Here is a 14,856-nt window from a genome sequence, read left to right as displayed (position 1 = left end):
AGTATTTACCAACTGAAACACCATTTGCAAAGTGAGTTAATCAATAGTCATTGTGAATTAAAGAAACCTGCTTTAATACACTTTTTGACAATAACAACTCGATTCTAAACAAGAAAATACAATACAATTCAAGACAAACTATTGAAGTAGAAGCTGAGGAGTTCTAACAACAGCAACAACTGTTGAATATGATACATTCATAATAATCCTAATTAAACCATTTGCAATTTAACTCTTTGACTCCATGAAAGAAATTATACTTTTTAATATACTAGCTGTAACAGATTTTATCAAAAAACATCATCATACAGCAGACTCTTCATCAGTGAGAGAGTGGTTCCATTTCACATATCCATCTGTTCGGCATGCCACAGCCGGCATTATTCCACGTTTGAACTTGATTCTGTCTGGCGTAAGTGGCTCCACATTTCTCCTGGAAATGATCGCTGGGTTCTCCAGGAATCCAGAACCTAAACAAAGCCAACTGTTTGACTACTACACTCAAGACAATGCTAATAACTCTCAAACTCTTTCCCCTTTAGGGTTTGAAACATCAAGCTTGATTTATACTAAGTAGCGCTCCAGTGTCACGCATCTTGTGAGCTTGTAGATTGATTGGCTACTTTTGGCTTACCATCCAAGTATAAATCACAAATCAGACTTTATTTCTCACCTGTTAGTGAGAGGAGTCCCATCCTGCCATCTCCATGATCCTTGTTCTTCTGTCAGACCAATCCAGAACCCACTCCACTGATCAGCTCTGGAATGTACCTGCTCATCATTGATCACCTTACTTATTGACAACTGAAAACATGATAAAACGGAAGACGGTCTGAATGTGTTCTTTCAAATCCATGACTTCTTGTGGCATTGCTTTTTACATTTCCTAACTGAACAATCCCAGAGAATGTTTATAGATGGCGTGCTGGATATTGAATATTCCTACCTGCTCTTCTATACTATCTATGGTGGCCAGGTCAGCGGCATGTGTTCTACAGTGTGCCCTGGCCTCACGCCATGATCTCCGTGTCATTGTGCTTGAGAACGGGAAGTAGTAACACTTTGAGTTCAGATGCATCCACCCTGTCATGCAGTGTTTACAGCTTTCATCTGTCACAAAACAAAATGGAAACAATTACCACATTCATTTGCAAATACTGGAGTGATCCATTTGTGCTACACGTAATCAAAGTCAGACACAGTCCAAATCTTTAAGTATCTTTGCTAATTTGTGTAAAACGACCTCAGACATCATGTTGATGACATCATATAGAGTAGACAATGCGACTTCATACCATTGTGACAACACACAGATAGACAAACAGACCCACTTCTATATGATTCGGCCCCTATAGGAGCCACGCTGTAAAAGATATGACATTAATGTTTGTGGTTTTGGACTGTGTGGCAGAGAGGTAAATCATTCACCCTGAGGTTCAGGCCAGGATTCACTTACTGGCAGTAGTGTTTTCGGCTTGGCCAGACACACAAACACAATGGACCCTTTATTTGTTTTCACAGATGTGTAGCAGGGTAAAGCCACCTGCCAGTGATTCCCAAGTGAATTCAGCTCAAAACCCTGCCCCCAATTCCGTCCACCTCAGCTTCTCATCTCAGACAGCATGGTTATCAGCGAGTGAGGCCATCAGGAAGGAAAGGGAACTGGGGAAAATAACATGAACTTCCTGAACAGGTGAAGAGAAGCGTCTGGTGACTTCATAATATTGAAGGAGACGTGGTTGTCTAGACTACTCACCCTACCCAGACCAACAGTGGGGGGGAATTGGCAGCGAAAGGGAGTAAAAATGGGGTTAAAAAATTTAGAAATGGAAAACAACAAACACACAAAGAATGTCTTGAAACTCATACCAGCGAGAATGACCAGTGATTGTAGAGCCACCTTCTCACTGTTAATGGTTTCAAGCAGCTGGTTATAATCATTAGTTCTCCTCTTCTGGTGATCCAAGTCCCACTTGCTGACCTTATGCTGGTTGACCTCTCCTGTTAATCGTCTGCTAGCCTCATCTCTGGTTCGGAGTGTGGTCATGTAGGTATCTCTGAGTTTGGCCAGCTCAATGCTGATCTGAGTTATGTTGTCTTGGAGGGGAAGGTGACCCTCTCTAAGTTTGTTATCTGTAAGTGTTAAAAAAATATATATTTTGACATTTGACTATGTTTCAGTCAGAATCTCTTGAATATTAATAGTTTGTGAGTAGTTAATATTTGACTCACAACGGACCACCAGGCTGATGTCAACAGCTATCAGAACAACAGCAAGCAGACTCAGGCACACTGCTACCAATCTGTTGTGTCTCCAGGGTTCAGCTCGCACTGAGGACATTGACACTAAATAGAGAAGCTTTGATCATTATTATTGTCATATCATATTATAGAACAAAAGCTCTAATTAATAATCCCCCCTACCCACCCCTCCACCCCCAACATACACACATGCAAGCAACCAACCCCTGTTGAAGGTCTGGGCAGGCACAATAGTGAACTTTGTCTCCAACGCTTGGGTTTATCACTACAGTGAAGGTAATTCACTTAATTAGTTGATGGAGGAATGCTGCCAACATCCATTAGTCCAATAACATATTGATCACAAGCATCAATATGTAAGTTAGAGGTATATTATCCATGAATCATTTCACAATTTCCGAGAAATATCTAGCGATGTCCAGTCATTGTGAACAGGGTAATTTGTACAAATTATATTACATTAAACTTTTAATTAAAATGTATCTACCGGTAATCTAATGCAATCACCACTATACCTTCAATCTGTTCTTCATCACAATCATCCGGATTAATCAATTCACTGAATCCTTTGAAAGTGTTTTCTGAATTCTCTAAAATGTCCATGTTTTTGTCTGTCTAGAGGAGAGGAATGGCTGAGAGTGGAATGACCAGGTATTTGTCAAGCGATTGCCTTGTGTCAACATTTGCCAAAAGAACATTCTTGCCAGCTATATTTTGGTCTATGTCGTGCACGTAGGTTACAGTTTAACCATGCAAGTCAAAGGGAATTCAATACACTATTTGGATATAATGTACAACAGATACAAATTACAAATATCTAAAATATCTAGGTAATAAAGTACAGGTAGAGGATAACATTATTATTTGAAATTGATACTTAAATGAACCCCAGCTCAGGCTGATTATTTATCAGTTCGAAATCACTCTAGCCATACTACTAGTAAGACGCCTCAGGGTGACAAGCGCCATGTCTTGGCCGTCTGTCCAGTGATGTATATCGCACCAGTTACCCATATATGGAGATATGCTGTGAGACCCCAAACATGCTTACTCAGTTATTCCTAGTCTATCACATCTGACATCACACATACAATCCCTTTTATGCCCATACTGTACATAGAGATCCCTGACTGAACCAGCCTCATAAAAGGGATTCTGTTAGAGTGGTTCCCATGACATCACAACATACAATACATTTTATGCCCATACAGTACATGGAAATCCCTGTCTGAAGGAGATCCCTGCTCTGTGTATCTGACTCAATGACTTAATTGTGTGTCCTGTATTCATTGTATCCTTGTTTATTTATTGTCCTAATACATAAAGCCTTGCATCAATATTTTAAATAAAACAAAATCAATCAATTGTACCTCTCAGATTGAGGATAACATGCTCCAGTGAGGTGAACAGGGAAAAACAAAACCAGAAATTAACCTTTTTACGGGTAAAACACGGCTAATATTGCCTCCCAGTTAAGTCTGGGCCTGTTCAAAATGAGGAAAGAAGCAGGGCTCTGGGCTTTCTTACATACAATGTCCTCATATATCGTATAAATATGTATTTCCCAACAAAACCCCCAAACAACTGTCACAAAAAGTAGCTTTATAATGATCAGCTTTTCATTTTTATTTCACACAGAGATGAAGACAACCACAATGTAAATAACACATTGCTCATGGCTAGAATAACATAATTAAATAATGATATAATTACAGAACTACATTTAAGCTTATATGTATTGGCAAAAAAATCACTAGTACACATCTAAAGGGTTATTTCAATACTAATAGCTGTGACTGTCAGTCTGTTGGTCATTGGTTCCCAAACAGTGAGTCGAGGTACATTGGTACATTGTGGTGTAAGCATCAAGAAATTGAATAAATCAAGTAAAGTAAAAAATACTTCAAAACGTTATTTAAGTTTAGTAAATGTCCTTCATTATACTTTCCAACACTGCATGTGCATTGTTTGTTTATGTTCTTCAAATTGTGTGTGTGAGGCCCCCCACGCAAAATTATACCCTTATGTGTAATACAATCACACAGTAGTTACATATCTTGTTTCTCCCTCAAAAGATATATCATCCACCTTTTGTATGAGATTAATAACCATGGGCTTTGTTGTGCAAAACCTTGCTAACCAGAACGTGTGGGCATTCTGGCACTTCTTATCGGCACTTCACAAATCCAGTGATATTGATGATGGTTGCATTTGCCGTCATACCATGTCTGCCTTACGTCACGTCCTATTCTGTAATATGTAGCTGCACAGTTCTCTCCCTGTTCTCCATGGTTGTTGGGTTCCCCGTCTACCCAGTAGCTATACAAAAATAAAACAAAATGTATCAGAGAAAATGCAAATTATATGTCCCGTCAAAAACAATGCAGCAGAGCTGTTAGGTGTATTCTCTTACAATGGTGCAAGCTGGGTCACATTGTTCACCCAAACCCATGTGCCCTCTACAGCTATGTCAGTAAGGCCAATCCAGAATCCATTCGACCACCAAGGTCCAGAGGAACCTGTTCTCGGTAAGCTGTAACTCAGAAGTTGCTGTGTAAAAATGCAAACAAGTTGATTCTGTTAAGTCAGACTTATCACAATGGCGAAGCAACTGAATTGTTCCTAGAATATAAAGATTGCTGTTTAAAAATTGTGTTTTACGAGATTGGTTTGTTGTAGAATTTCCATCTAAACTTGGATTCAACTGACCTGCTCCTCCCAGTCATTTATCACAACCAGGTCAGCTCCACGATTTTTGCAATCTGCTTGACTGTCCGGCCACGACTTCTTCTCAGAGTCAGAATCAGAGTAAGAAAAGAAATAGCAGGACGAGTTTAGTAGAAGGAATCCAGATGGGCATTCACCACAGCTTTCCTCTGTTGGCAAGGACAAAAGCAAGTGACTTGGTTACTTCATTAAATAAGACAGTGGTTCTCAATGTGGGGTCCAAGGAACCCCAGGGGGGTTCTAGGGAGTCCTAAATGATTGACAGCTAATGGTCACCATTATTACAAATAAATACAATTTGTAATATACAATTAGAGAATATCGTCGTTGTCGGGTGGAAACCTTGTATGTCCAAAACCGTTTGTTTTGTATTTATGATTTTTAAAATGATTTAAACTAGTGAAAACAGCCGATCTGCAAGCACACAACGCCTCGCACTGCGAGGCGTTGTGTGCTTTTAGATCGTCTGTTTTCACTACTTTTGTGAGATGGCCTTGTATGAAGCAGTGCTTTACTTTGCGAAAAACATTACAAATTTGAAACTTGGAGATACAAGGTTTCTGCCCGACAGTGACCATATATAAGAATGTAGTTTCACTGTTATGTCTATAATTATAGAAGGCAGTGCATTCTGGACCATATCAGACCAAATCTTCCCTAACAATAAACAATGTTATGCTTTTATGGTCCCAGAGAAAAACATTCTAGGGCTCCTTGACATTAAAAAAGATTGAGAATCACTGAAATAAGACATAAGTTACAAAGCATTTCCCTCACCGAGGGCGGTTTTATTGGCCTCCAATTGTGCTTTGTCAGCTCGTAATCTCTCAATTTGGAACTGAAGCGCGTCAGTTTGTGTCTTCTCCTTCTCCACGTCCTTCTGCAGTATCGCCTGGTCGTTGAGCTCTCTCATCAATGCCTTCTGAGCCTCCTCTTTAGCTTTGATGATCTCGCTGTGGTTGCTTTTCAGATAATGCAGCTCAATGACGAAGGGCGTTGCAGCTGAATGTTGAGTTGGACTTGCACCACTGAACGTGCTACCTGCGAGAAAAGATCACATTCACATTGAAAATCATCCATTTCATCTCTTCTGTTTCACAAGTGTCAACAAGACCAGATAGCTAGACTATTTATTTTTAAGTGGTTTTCCTCAAAGTTACTTTGAAATGCCTTTATTTGTCATTCAGAACATACCGGTATCAGATCATGCTGTGGATAGAATTACTCACAGTAAACCCCGATAATGATGGCAGCCAGCAGGAGAACAAAGTCCAGTATTAGGAGACACAGGATAATGAGTCGGTACTGTGGAAAGCTTAGCCCACCTTTTATTGAGAACAGAGATCCTGAAAGTGGAGATTTACATTACAGTGAATAGATAGATAGATAGATAGATAGATAGATAGATAGATCAGAGTGTACAAATGTAACCAAGTGGACCCTTGCGGGGCCAAATTAGTGTACAAATGTAACTAAATAGACCCTGCAAGTCTATTTGGACACATTATGTAACCAAATGGACCCTTGCGAATCATTTTGGGTACATGTGTACACTCCCAGTTAAATGAACACTGGGAATGTTACTGTGTACAGTAACAAGAGCTCAATAAAGGAAATCATTTTAATCACTCAACATTTTAGATTGCATAACATGCTCTTCCTCGGAATGCCTGAACAAGGTCCCTGACTAAAATGTTGCGAGTTACTCAAATAACTAAAAACATTGCCCAGGTGTTTTTATGCTTTGATCTGTATTCATAATGTACAAAATACAAGTTCTCCACCAGTGCACCTGTTGCATTGATCCCATTCAAGTGCAATGCACATAATGTAGCCTACGTACTGTAATAGGCCTATACTCCACCAGCGTACGTGACACATTGATTCCATTCAAGTGTGCACAACACATGACTTTGGATTGACAGTAAGTAAAAATGTTATTGCTGTCTTTACCTTGTCCTCGGGTCTGATTCTGAGCATGAGAATATCCATCCTTGTAATCATCATCTTGAGAAATCTGTCCGGTGAATATTCTTCTCTCTGGTTTCTGCATGGCACCGTGCAGAGATGTGTCTATTGATCTGTTTGCCTGCACTCTGCTCTGTGCTCTGTGCCCCAGCCAGACTTTGATGTTGCACATGTGAGGTTGTACATTTGTTACAGACTGTAGGATACATGGGCTCTCATTCACTTTCGCCATTTTGTATCATCTATAAGCAGATTGTTTAAACAGCTATCAAGTATTGGGCCCTAGCAAAGGGTATAATATTGTTCCTGTCCCTTTGCTTTGATGCATGTAATATAAGTTTATAGTTCCTCAATGGAAATAAGCAATTTGACTTCACTGTGTTTACTGTATTCGTTTTATCCTTGTTTGTTTATTTTTCTAAATACCTAAAAGCCACCTTGCATCAACATATAAAATCAATCAATTGTACCTCTCAGATTGAAGACAAAATGCTCCAGTGGGATGAACAGTGAAAAACAAAACCAGAAATGAACTTTTTCACTGGTAAAACACAGCACTTATTTTAATAGCTGTTGTACCGTTTCCAACTCGATGTGACTGACTATATTGCCTTCCAGTTAAATCTGGGCTTGTGCAAAATTAGGAAAGAAGTAAATTAGGCTTTCTCATATACAATGTCCTCATGTAAATACCAATAAAACCCCAAACAACTACAACTGTCACAAAAAGTAGCTTAAAATGATCTGCTTTTATTTTTTATTTGATACAGGAAATGGAGACAACCAGGATATAAATAACGCATTGCTCATGGCTAGAAGAAAATAATGATATAATTACAGAACTACTGTACATTTAAGCTTACGTATGGGGCTTTTAAGCCGTGACATCATTTTGTAGGCAGAGGAGAATCTGCCCCCAGAGCATTTTCTGTCCCTCGCTATTTCAAAAAACGACTAAAAAATAACGACTAAAGTATAATTCTAACACTTTCCTTTCAACAACAAAGAGAAGAAAAATGTGTAAATAGTAAAAATAGTAAAAAGATTCACGGAAACTGGGGGCAGAAATTCTCCTCTGCCTACAAAATGATGTCATACTTAACAGCCCCATAGGCAAACAAAATAAATCACTATTATACATAAATAGTTTATATATAAACAGTTTTTTTCTTTTTTTCTTTTTATACTAATAGTTGTTGTGACTCCCAAACAGTGAGCCGAGGTACACTGGTAAGACATGAGACAAGTCCAGGTGTGCCTTGGACTTTTGTGACAACCACACATTATTACCGGTATTGCAATATTCACAACTATATGAATTCGTTTTTGATTTACTAGCGATAGCAGTACTTAGTTCACACTCATTTCCCAATACAGAGGCAAATTCTATACATGAAAAATATATTTGTTTTAGAGTGATTTTTAGGAAGAACAAAAATACATTTGTCAAAGTTTGGTATAAAAAAAGAAGAAAAATAAAAGAAGAGAATAAATGTGGTTATACAATGTGTTGTGCATAAAGGAAATGCAATCCATGGCAACATGAATTCCATGACTATTTGGGTGCCATCTCACAGAGCCATTCAAACCGGTGGTTTTCACAATGGGCATCAAACCATGTCTTTCTTGGATTGCCCCTGTTGAGAACTACTCCACAATCTTCACCAGCATCAGAATGGTCATTTGGCTCCCCGTCCATCCAGAACCTAAAGACAGTACACTTTTGTAAGACACTAAATATTGTCAGAGATTAGAGGACCGGTGTCAAGATATTGTCTTTTCACAGCTTCGGCCATACTGCCCTACAAAGCCAAAGTGCATAACTATTTTGGACACACCGACTTATTAGCCTTTGTGATTCTGGTGGATAAACAATTACCTCAAGAACAGATATACAATTAGTGTAATACTGATATGCCTATTTTTTTTTTTTTTTACTTTTTTACTGCACTTTGGCTTTAGGGCAGCATATATTGTACATAAACATAATATAGACCATTTCCCATTAATGGCTTTAGATTTTGGCAGGTACTACTGTGTAATAGCTGTGACTCAGTCAGTCTAAATCAATGGTTTCCAAAAGTTAGAATGCCAACTTACTGTAGGTAGAAAATATAATATTTTCAGTGGAAACAAAATCATGAAAATAGTCTAGCGAGACAAGGTGCTACATTTTCCACTTTCAGTGAAAACTAATACACAATAGTTCACACAACCTTTATGAATAAGCTAGATAAAAAGAGGAAGGTATGTGATGAAACAAGGCTCATGGATCTTACCCTCCTTGCTGAGTCACATTATTGACCCATACCCAGGTGGTCTCTGTTTTCATATCTGTAATACCAATCCAGATTCCTTGGCCTAATGACCACCATGGGCGGAAGGATGTAGCCACTTTTGGCAGGTCCTCGAAGAGAAGTTGCTGGATAAAACATATGCAAATATGCTTGCTTAAAATATGTGATCAAGACAGGTACATTGTAGCTGTTCAAACCAGCCTGTTTAAGCCATATTTATACATGTTGAGCTATATAAACTGATGCATTTATTGACTTCTAATGACCAAAAATCCCAGTTCTATCTCATGCATTCTAATGACCCACCTGATCCACATCCAGGAACTAATTCATGTCTACATGAGCGACATGCGATCAAGTATTTTGTCGATTTAATTGATTCAATCCTTTATTAGAAGTTTGCATATAAGAAAAGCACAGCACAGCACAGGACAGTACAGTTCAGAATCTTCAGATACAAGGTCTACACTAATGATGATTTAAACACAAAAATGTTTTGTTTACATTGGGAACCTTTTGTATTCAATTCATAAAGAAAGGGCCTACTTCAGTTTTTTAATTGTTCAATAATGAACTTGCCAATCAATAAAAGCTTGTTTTAATATATCTTTTGTAGAGTTGCCTTGGACTTTTGTGTTTTCAGATTTGTTCCAGTCATTCTCCAAAAAGACATTTCACTATTTGTACCCCAATGAGCGCTTTGCTTTTCCTTTAGATAAAAAAAAAAACCTGGATTCAACTCACCTGTTCCTCCCAGCTATCTATCACAACCAGGTCAGCTCCTCGACTTTTACAATCTGCTCTGCTATCATACCAGTTCTTCTGGGGATAGGACTGTGTAGTGGCGTGGTAGTAGCACGACGAGTTTAAAAGATGCCATCCTGATGGGCAATGGCCACAGTTGCTCACTGTCCCCAGAGAAAGAAAATGGTAGAGTTTCACTTAAGAGAAAGTAGGTCTAGGCAGTTATTTCTAGGTTTGGGCTATGTATATTTTTAATCGAGTGGTTCTCAAATATTTTCATATGTTTGTCATGTGTGACTGAAACATCAATTCATTTTCATGTAGTGTGCAAGCCAAGTGGGCAGTGTGCAGGTAATTGTCAAGGACTCCAACATGGATAAGTATTTGGCTGCAGACCCCCATCTGAAAAGACTTTGTGCCAGGGATCTGTCAATATTTTTCATTACCAATCTACAACGTGTCACATTGCGATGGTCTATTTCGACTAGCCGAAAAGGGGTTTAAGTGTTTGAACTGTCCCACATTTCGCCCTGGAACCCCCCTCATGGACTATGAGAATCAGTGCATTAAGAAATAAAAATACAATACTGTCTCACTAATGTCAGATTTATTGGACAAGAGCTTTGTCTTCTCCAGCCTTTGGATCTGGATCTGGCTTTGAAGGCCATCATTGATGCTCTTCTGCTGCTCCGACTCCAGCTTTGTTTGCTGATGGCTGGAGGCCTCTGTCTCCAAGGCACTCTGGTCCACCTCTTGGGCTTTGATCAGCATTGCGTGCTGGGCTTGAACATGGTTTAACTCACTCAACAGCTCTGTTGCATCTTGATGTAGGGGAGCATATGCTTCAGAGACATTGCCACCTGTGGGCAGCGGACAGATGTAAGCCACATGCAATTTTAACATTTACTTAAAATGTAAAAGTGATATTAATATCATGCTTATTAGCTTCATAAATCTGATGATATATGATTTTATTATGTTTAATCTAAAATAAATATTGATAAAGTGTGCTTCCAAGGAAGCCCAGCCCATATGGACTTACAGGACACTTTTACACTCTTTGACATAGATAATATACCGACATGACAATTCACAAACAATGATCAAATTAATAACCAACTTAAACACTTGTCATACTGGTAATACTCTACCATTACATAAGAACAAATAACATTAATCCAAAGGCTACTTTTTGGTAACCATCACTACTGAATCATTAGTGAAAAAAGGACACAATCCAATTGTCCAAATGTACTGTAGGCTAGAGGGGTGAAATTGTTCTTGAACTTACAATAATATCCAAGAGTAATAGCAGCTATGAGTAGAACAGCATTCAACAGTGCCAGACAAAGAATAGCCAAAGGACTGTGCGGGAAAATGTGCCATCCAGCATTCACTGTGATTAGGAACCAAGGAAAAACGATCATTGTGACGTTAGCTTAAAATGGATTGCAGGTCATTCTCTAGCAAACATTTTGTGATGTGTCAATGAGGGCAATTTAAAATTGCGTAGGCCTACCTCTTCTTCTTGCACTATGATAGAATATATGTCCCTCAGTTCGGTATTTGTCGTGGAACGGCATACTTGGATATTCTTTGGATGTTCAGAGTTTTACTTTTAAATCGCCATTGCAACACAGCACTGGTTAGTGACCAGATGAGGTTTATCTGTTCTTGTGTCTGTTTGCAGGCTGCTATGTCAACATGACTAATGTGTGTGTGTGTGTGTGTGTGTGTGTGTGTGTGTGTGTGTGTGTGTGTGTGTGTGTGTGTGTGTGTGTGTGTGTGTGTGTGTGTGTGTGTGTGTGTGTGTGTGTGTGTGCGCGCACATGGTAGTGTTTATTTATGGGTAATTTCAGAGAAAATAATTAACAGAGATAAATGACACACTGTCTTAGTCCAGCATGAACTTGAGGACAGTAGAGATTTTATCATGGACATTAAATCAAGACACTCAAGACCGTTATGTCTGACTTAGAGGGACAGAGATGACACAGAGCCAGGTCTCCTGAAACCCACTTGAACCGTCAATACTTAATAAACTTGCCCTTTCACTCTGTACTTAGTCTGCTCTTTTTCCCCTCTACACCAAAGCTCTTTGACAAAAATAGCCGATCTACAAGCTCACAGCGTTGTGAGCTTGTAGATCGGCTATTTTTGGCTAAAGTTCTCAGAATATGGACGCTAGGGTTCAAGTGGTTAATATAAAAAAGTAGAAAAAAAAGTTTCTATCACTCAAATATTTGGAGGACCCCCTGTAGTAACTCTAAGGACCCCCTAGGGGTCCCGGACCCCCTGTTGAAGACCCCTGCTCTACTGGTTTTGGTGTCTGGTCAAATTAGCCTGACCTTATGACCTCTGTGCAAGAACTAGTGTATCCCTGCTGGACTGGGTCAAGTGTGATTCAAAGACTATTCACAGTTTGTGAGGAAAGAGTCTCAGAAAAGGCTATACTTTCATTGAACAAGAGGTACAGTTTGTATCTAGTAAAGTTACAACAACAGCACTGGACAAGGGGTCATCGTCATGTGGAAATCTTCGTCAAAATTCTATTTTTGCCATGTACATACAAATAAGTGGACAATAATATTACCTGAAACACAAAGAGCTATAGCCCACGAATGACCATTATAGACCTGTAACTCTGAGAGTGTAAAATGTACCAACTGCAGAAATATTAGACCTGTTGAAGCCCATAATGATCATGTGTGCCCAGATGTCCCTAGTGCCCACCTGACCTGTTAATTTTCAGCTAATAGATTTTGTGTAAACGGAAGAAAGGAGGGGGCCGACTATAGACTCGTGGGGGACCCCAGTCAATGGAATAGGGTTTAAGTGGATAATCCACCACTCATTCAATATCTGTCACATACTTTGAACGGCTGCTAAAGTGACCTATACTGTACAGGGAGTGTACTGTACATTGCAAAGTATGACATGATTGATGATTTATTAGTTATGTATATAATGTGATATGCTGCTTCTTCAGTTAAAATCTATAACCCTGTCAACTGCAGATGGCATCTGCAGATGCCAGCAATGCCCAAGTCAAAAACTAAAACACTTGTAAGATGCTCTTCTTGTCTGCAATAATTGGCAGTCTCCGGCTCCGCATTTGAATGAGCTGCTGTTTTCTGCGGTGGACTCATATCCCCAGGAATATCCACCATTTCTGTATTTACAAATATTAAAATGTGTGTGACTGCAACTCTAGACCACTCAAATGATGCCATTGAAACAATATTAGCATTTAACATTTTTATTGTATATCAAAATAAGTTAACAGCTTTTTTGGAGGAGGGAAAAATATTTAACATGGATTAATTGTCACGTATTCATACTGTATAAGCCTATATCTTTTCTTGGCCCATTAACAGTTCACATATAATATGAAATATAAATATACATTATAAATAAATAAATACACATTTTTTTCAGAGTTAGATTGTTTTTTCTCCAGTCATGTTGTTGTAACAGAGCATCATGCTTAGTAGCCTAAATGGTGATAAGGTCCCAATGATGATGCAAGCAGCTGAATGGGTGAGCGCTGCTGACAGTAAAGTGGATAAGATAAGGCTGATGATGAGTAGATGACTGGAAGTGATGAATGTGTGAAGCCATATTGGTACAGTTCTGGTTCCGGTGACTCTTTCCCCCCTTCTTTCTTCCACTTTGTGCGTCTGTTCTGGAACCATATCTTGACTTGGGTCTCAGAGAGGTTTAAGGTTGAGGCGATGGTAATGCGATCGATCACAGACAGGTAATGACAGTTCTGGAAACTGTACTCCAGCATGCGGAGCTGTTCCAGTGAGAACGCTGTGCGGATCCGACGAGTTTTGGCAGAGGATCTCTCAACTTTTCTGCAGCTTTTGGAGGAAGCCTTTTCCGAGGGCACAGCTTCCTCTGGACTGTGGCATGTGTTGCTTGATCTGGGCCCATCTTTTGGACTCTGAGCACCTAAACATAAGAAATAAAATGCATTGTGTTAATTATGGGACAATCTTAACATTTCACATTTTGTTCAGGTCTACAGGCTATAGGCTTCAAGCAATGTACAGTAGCAGTTATGTGTTTATTGATTCTATTCCCTCAACAATGTAGGTCTAATCTAAGTGTAAAAGAGTAGCTACTTAATTACAATTCTGAGCTATACTTTTACTTGATTTCCATTTTTTTATACTTTATACTTCTATTCCACTACATATAGAGGCAAATATTGTAGGCTACTTTTTTACTCAAGTAGCCTACAGCCAATCATTTTGACAGGCTTCATTTGCATTTGATAGCTACCAGTTACTTTGAAGATTTTTATTATTTATCCAAAACATATATAGCCTACATCATCTGATCAGGATAAGATAACCAACACATAATTATAATCAGCTCCACCTTTACCATGCTGCAATATTAAAGTGATAAACACATTAATGCATTAAGCTATAAATCCACTTATGGCCCATACAGTGAGTCTACCCTACATCTTGTGTAGTGTAGGCTATGTTGGTGCCAATAAAAATGGAAAACTGTAGGCCTATATTTCTGCATTGTGTGGTATTGATAAGCTAGGAAGGAACTCTATGAAACAGGGGAAAAAAACACCATAGGCCTATCTAATTGCAATTAATTACCTGATGCCATTGCCAGCTCGTTGTCAGCAGCTGTCCATCGTTGTCTTCGTGTGAATTTGGCGGGGTCCAGTATATCAGCAACAGAAAAAGCCGTTTGCTTCATACTTGTTAAATTGTGAGACTGCATCTTAGTGTTCTTGTAAAAACGAAAGAGACAGTGTCAGTCAGTGAGTGAGGTCGAGTGCCAGTGTGCTTGTGCTCCTCTCTGCAACACTGTGTCGATGTGGCCA

At 39.1% G+C, this 14,856-nt stretch overlaps 3 protein-coding genes across 4 annotated transcripts; all 3 read right to left on the bottom strand.

The window, feature by feature from the left end:
• Positions 1-57: 57 nt before the first annotated feature.
• On the bottom strand, positions 58-2,914 carry LOC308305670 (C-type lectin domain family 4 member A-like). 2 transcript variants are annotated; one of them, XR_013963125.1, is made up of 6 exons: positions 2,778-2,914; positions 2,233-2,346; positions 1,457-2,133; positions 947-1,110; positions 674-804; positions 58-470 (listed from the first exon to the last, which is right to left on the bottom strand). XR_013963125.1 is itself a non-coding variant. In XM_080750501.1 (6 exons), the coding sequence occupies exons 1-6, from the start codon at positions 2,863-2,865 to the stop codon at positions 323-325; spliced, it is 909 nt and encodes a 302-aa protein (XP_080606627.1). In that variant the 5' UTR covers positions 2,866-2,914; the 3' UTR covers positions 58-322. The 2 variants fall into 2 exon arrangements, 1 of the variants encoding a protein (XP_080606627.1); XM_080750501.1 differs by having other exon boundaries at positions 1,870-2,133.
• Positions 2,915-3,873: 959 nt separating this feature from the next.
• LOC308305839 (uncharacterized protein) lies at positions 3,874-7,105 on the bottom strand. The gene is made up of 6 exons (XM_080750720.1): positions 6,943-7,105; positions 6,219-6,335; positions 5,767-6,030; positions 4,972-5,138; positions 4,676-4,812; positions 3,874-4,581 (listed from the first exon to the last, which is right to left on the bottom strand). The coding sequence occupies exons 1-6, from the start codon at positions 7,040-7,042 to the stop codon at positions 4,398-4,400; spliced, it is 969 nt and encodes a 322-aa protein (XP_080606846.1). The 5' UTR covers positions 7,043-7,105; the 3' UTR covers positions 3,874-4,397.
• Positions 7,106-8,101: 996 nt separating this feature from the next.
• Positions 8,102-11,668, bottom strand: LOC308305326 (hepatic lectin-like). The gene is made up of 6 exons (XM_080750103.1): positions 11,518-11,668; positions 11,290-11,394; positions 10,595-10,858; positions 9,999-10,162; positions 9,237-9,379; positions 8,102-8,663 (listed from the first exon to the last, which is right to left on the bottom strand). Exons 1-6 carry the CDS (start codon positions 11,579-11,581, stop codon positions 8,513-8,515), a joined length of 891 nt encoding a protein of 296 aa, XP_080606229.1. The 5' UTR covers positions 11,582-11,668; the 3' UTR covers positions 8,102-8,512.
• Positions 11,669-14,856: the final 3,188 nt, after the last annotated feature.

The sequence above is a fragment of the Nannobrachium achirus genome (assembly GCF_963921795.1).
Source record: "Nannobrachium achirus genome assembly, chromosome: 20".
Taxonomy (NCBI): domain Eukaryota; kingdom Metazoa; phylum Chordata; class Actinopteri; order Myctophiformes; family Myctophidae; genus Nannobrachium; species Nannobrachium achirus.
This window is presented reverse-complemented; position numbering and strand designations above follow the sequence as displayed.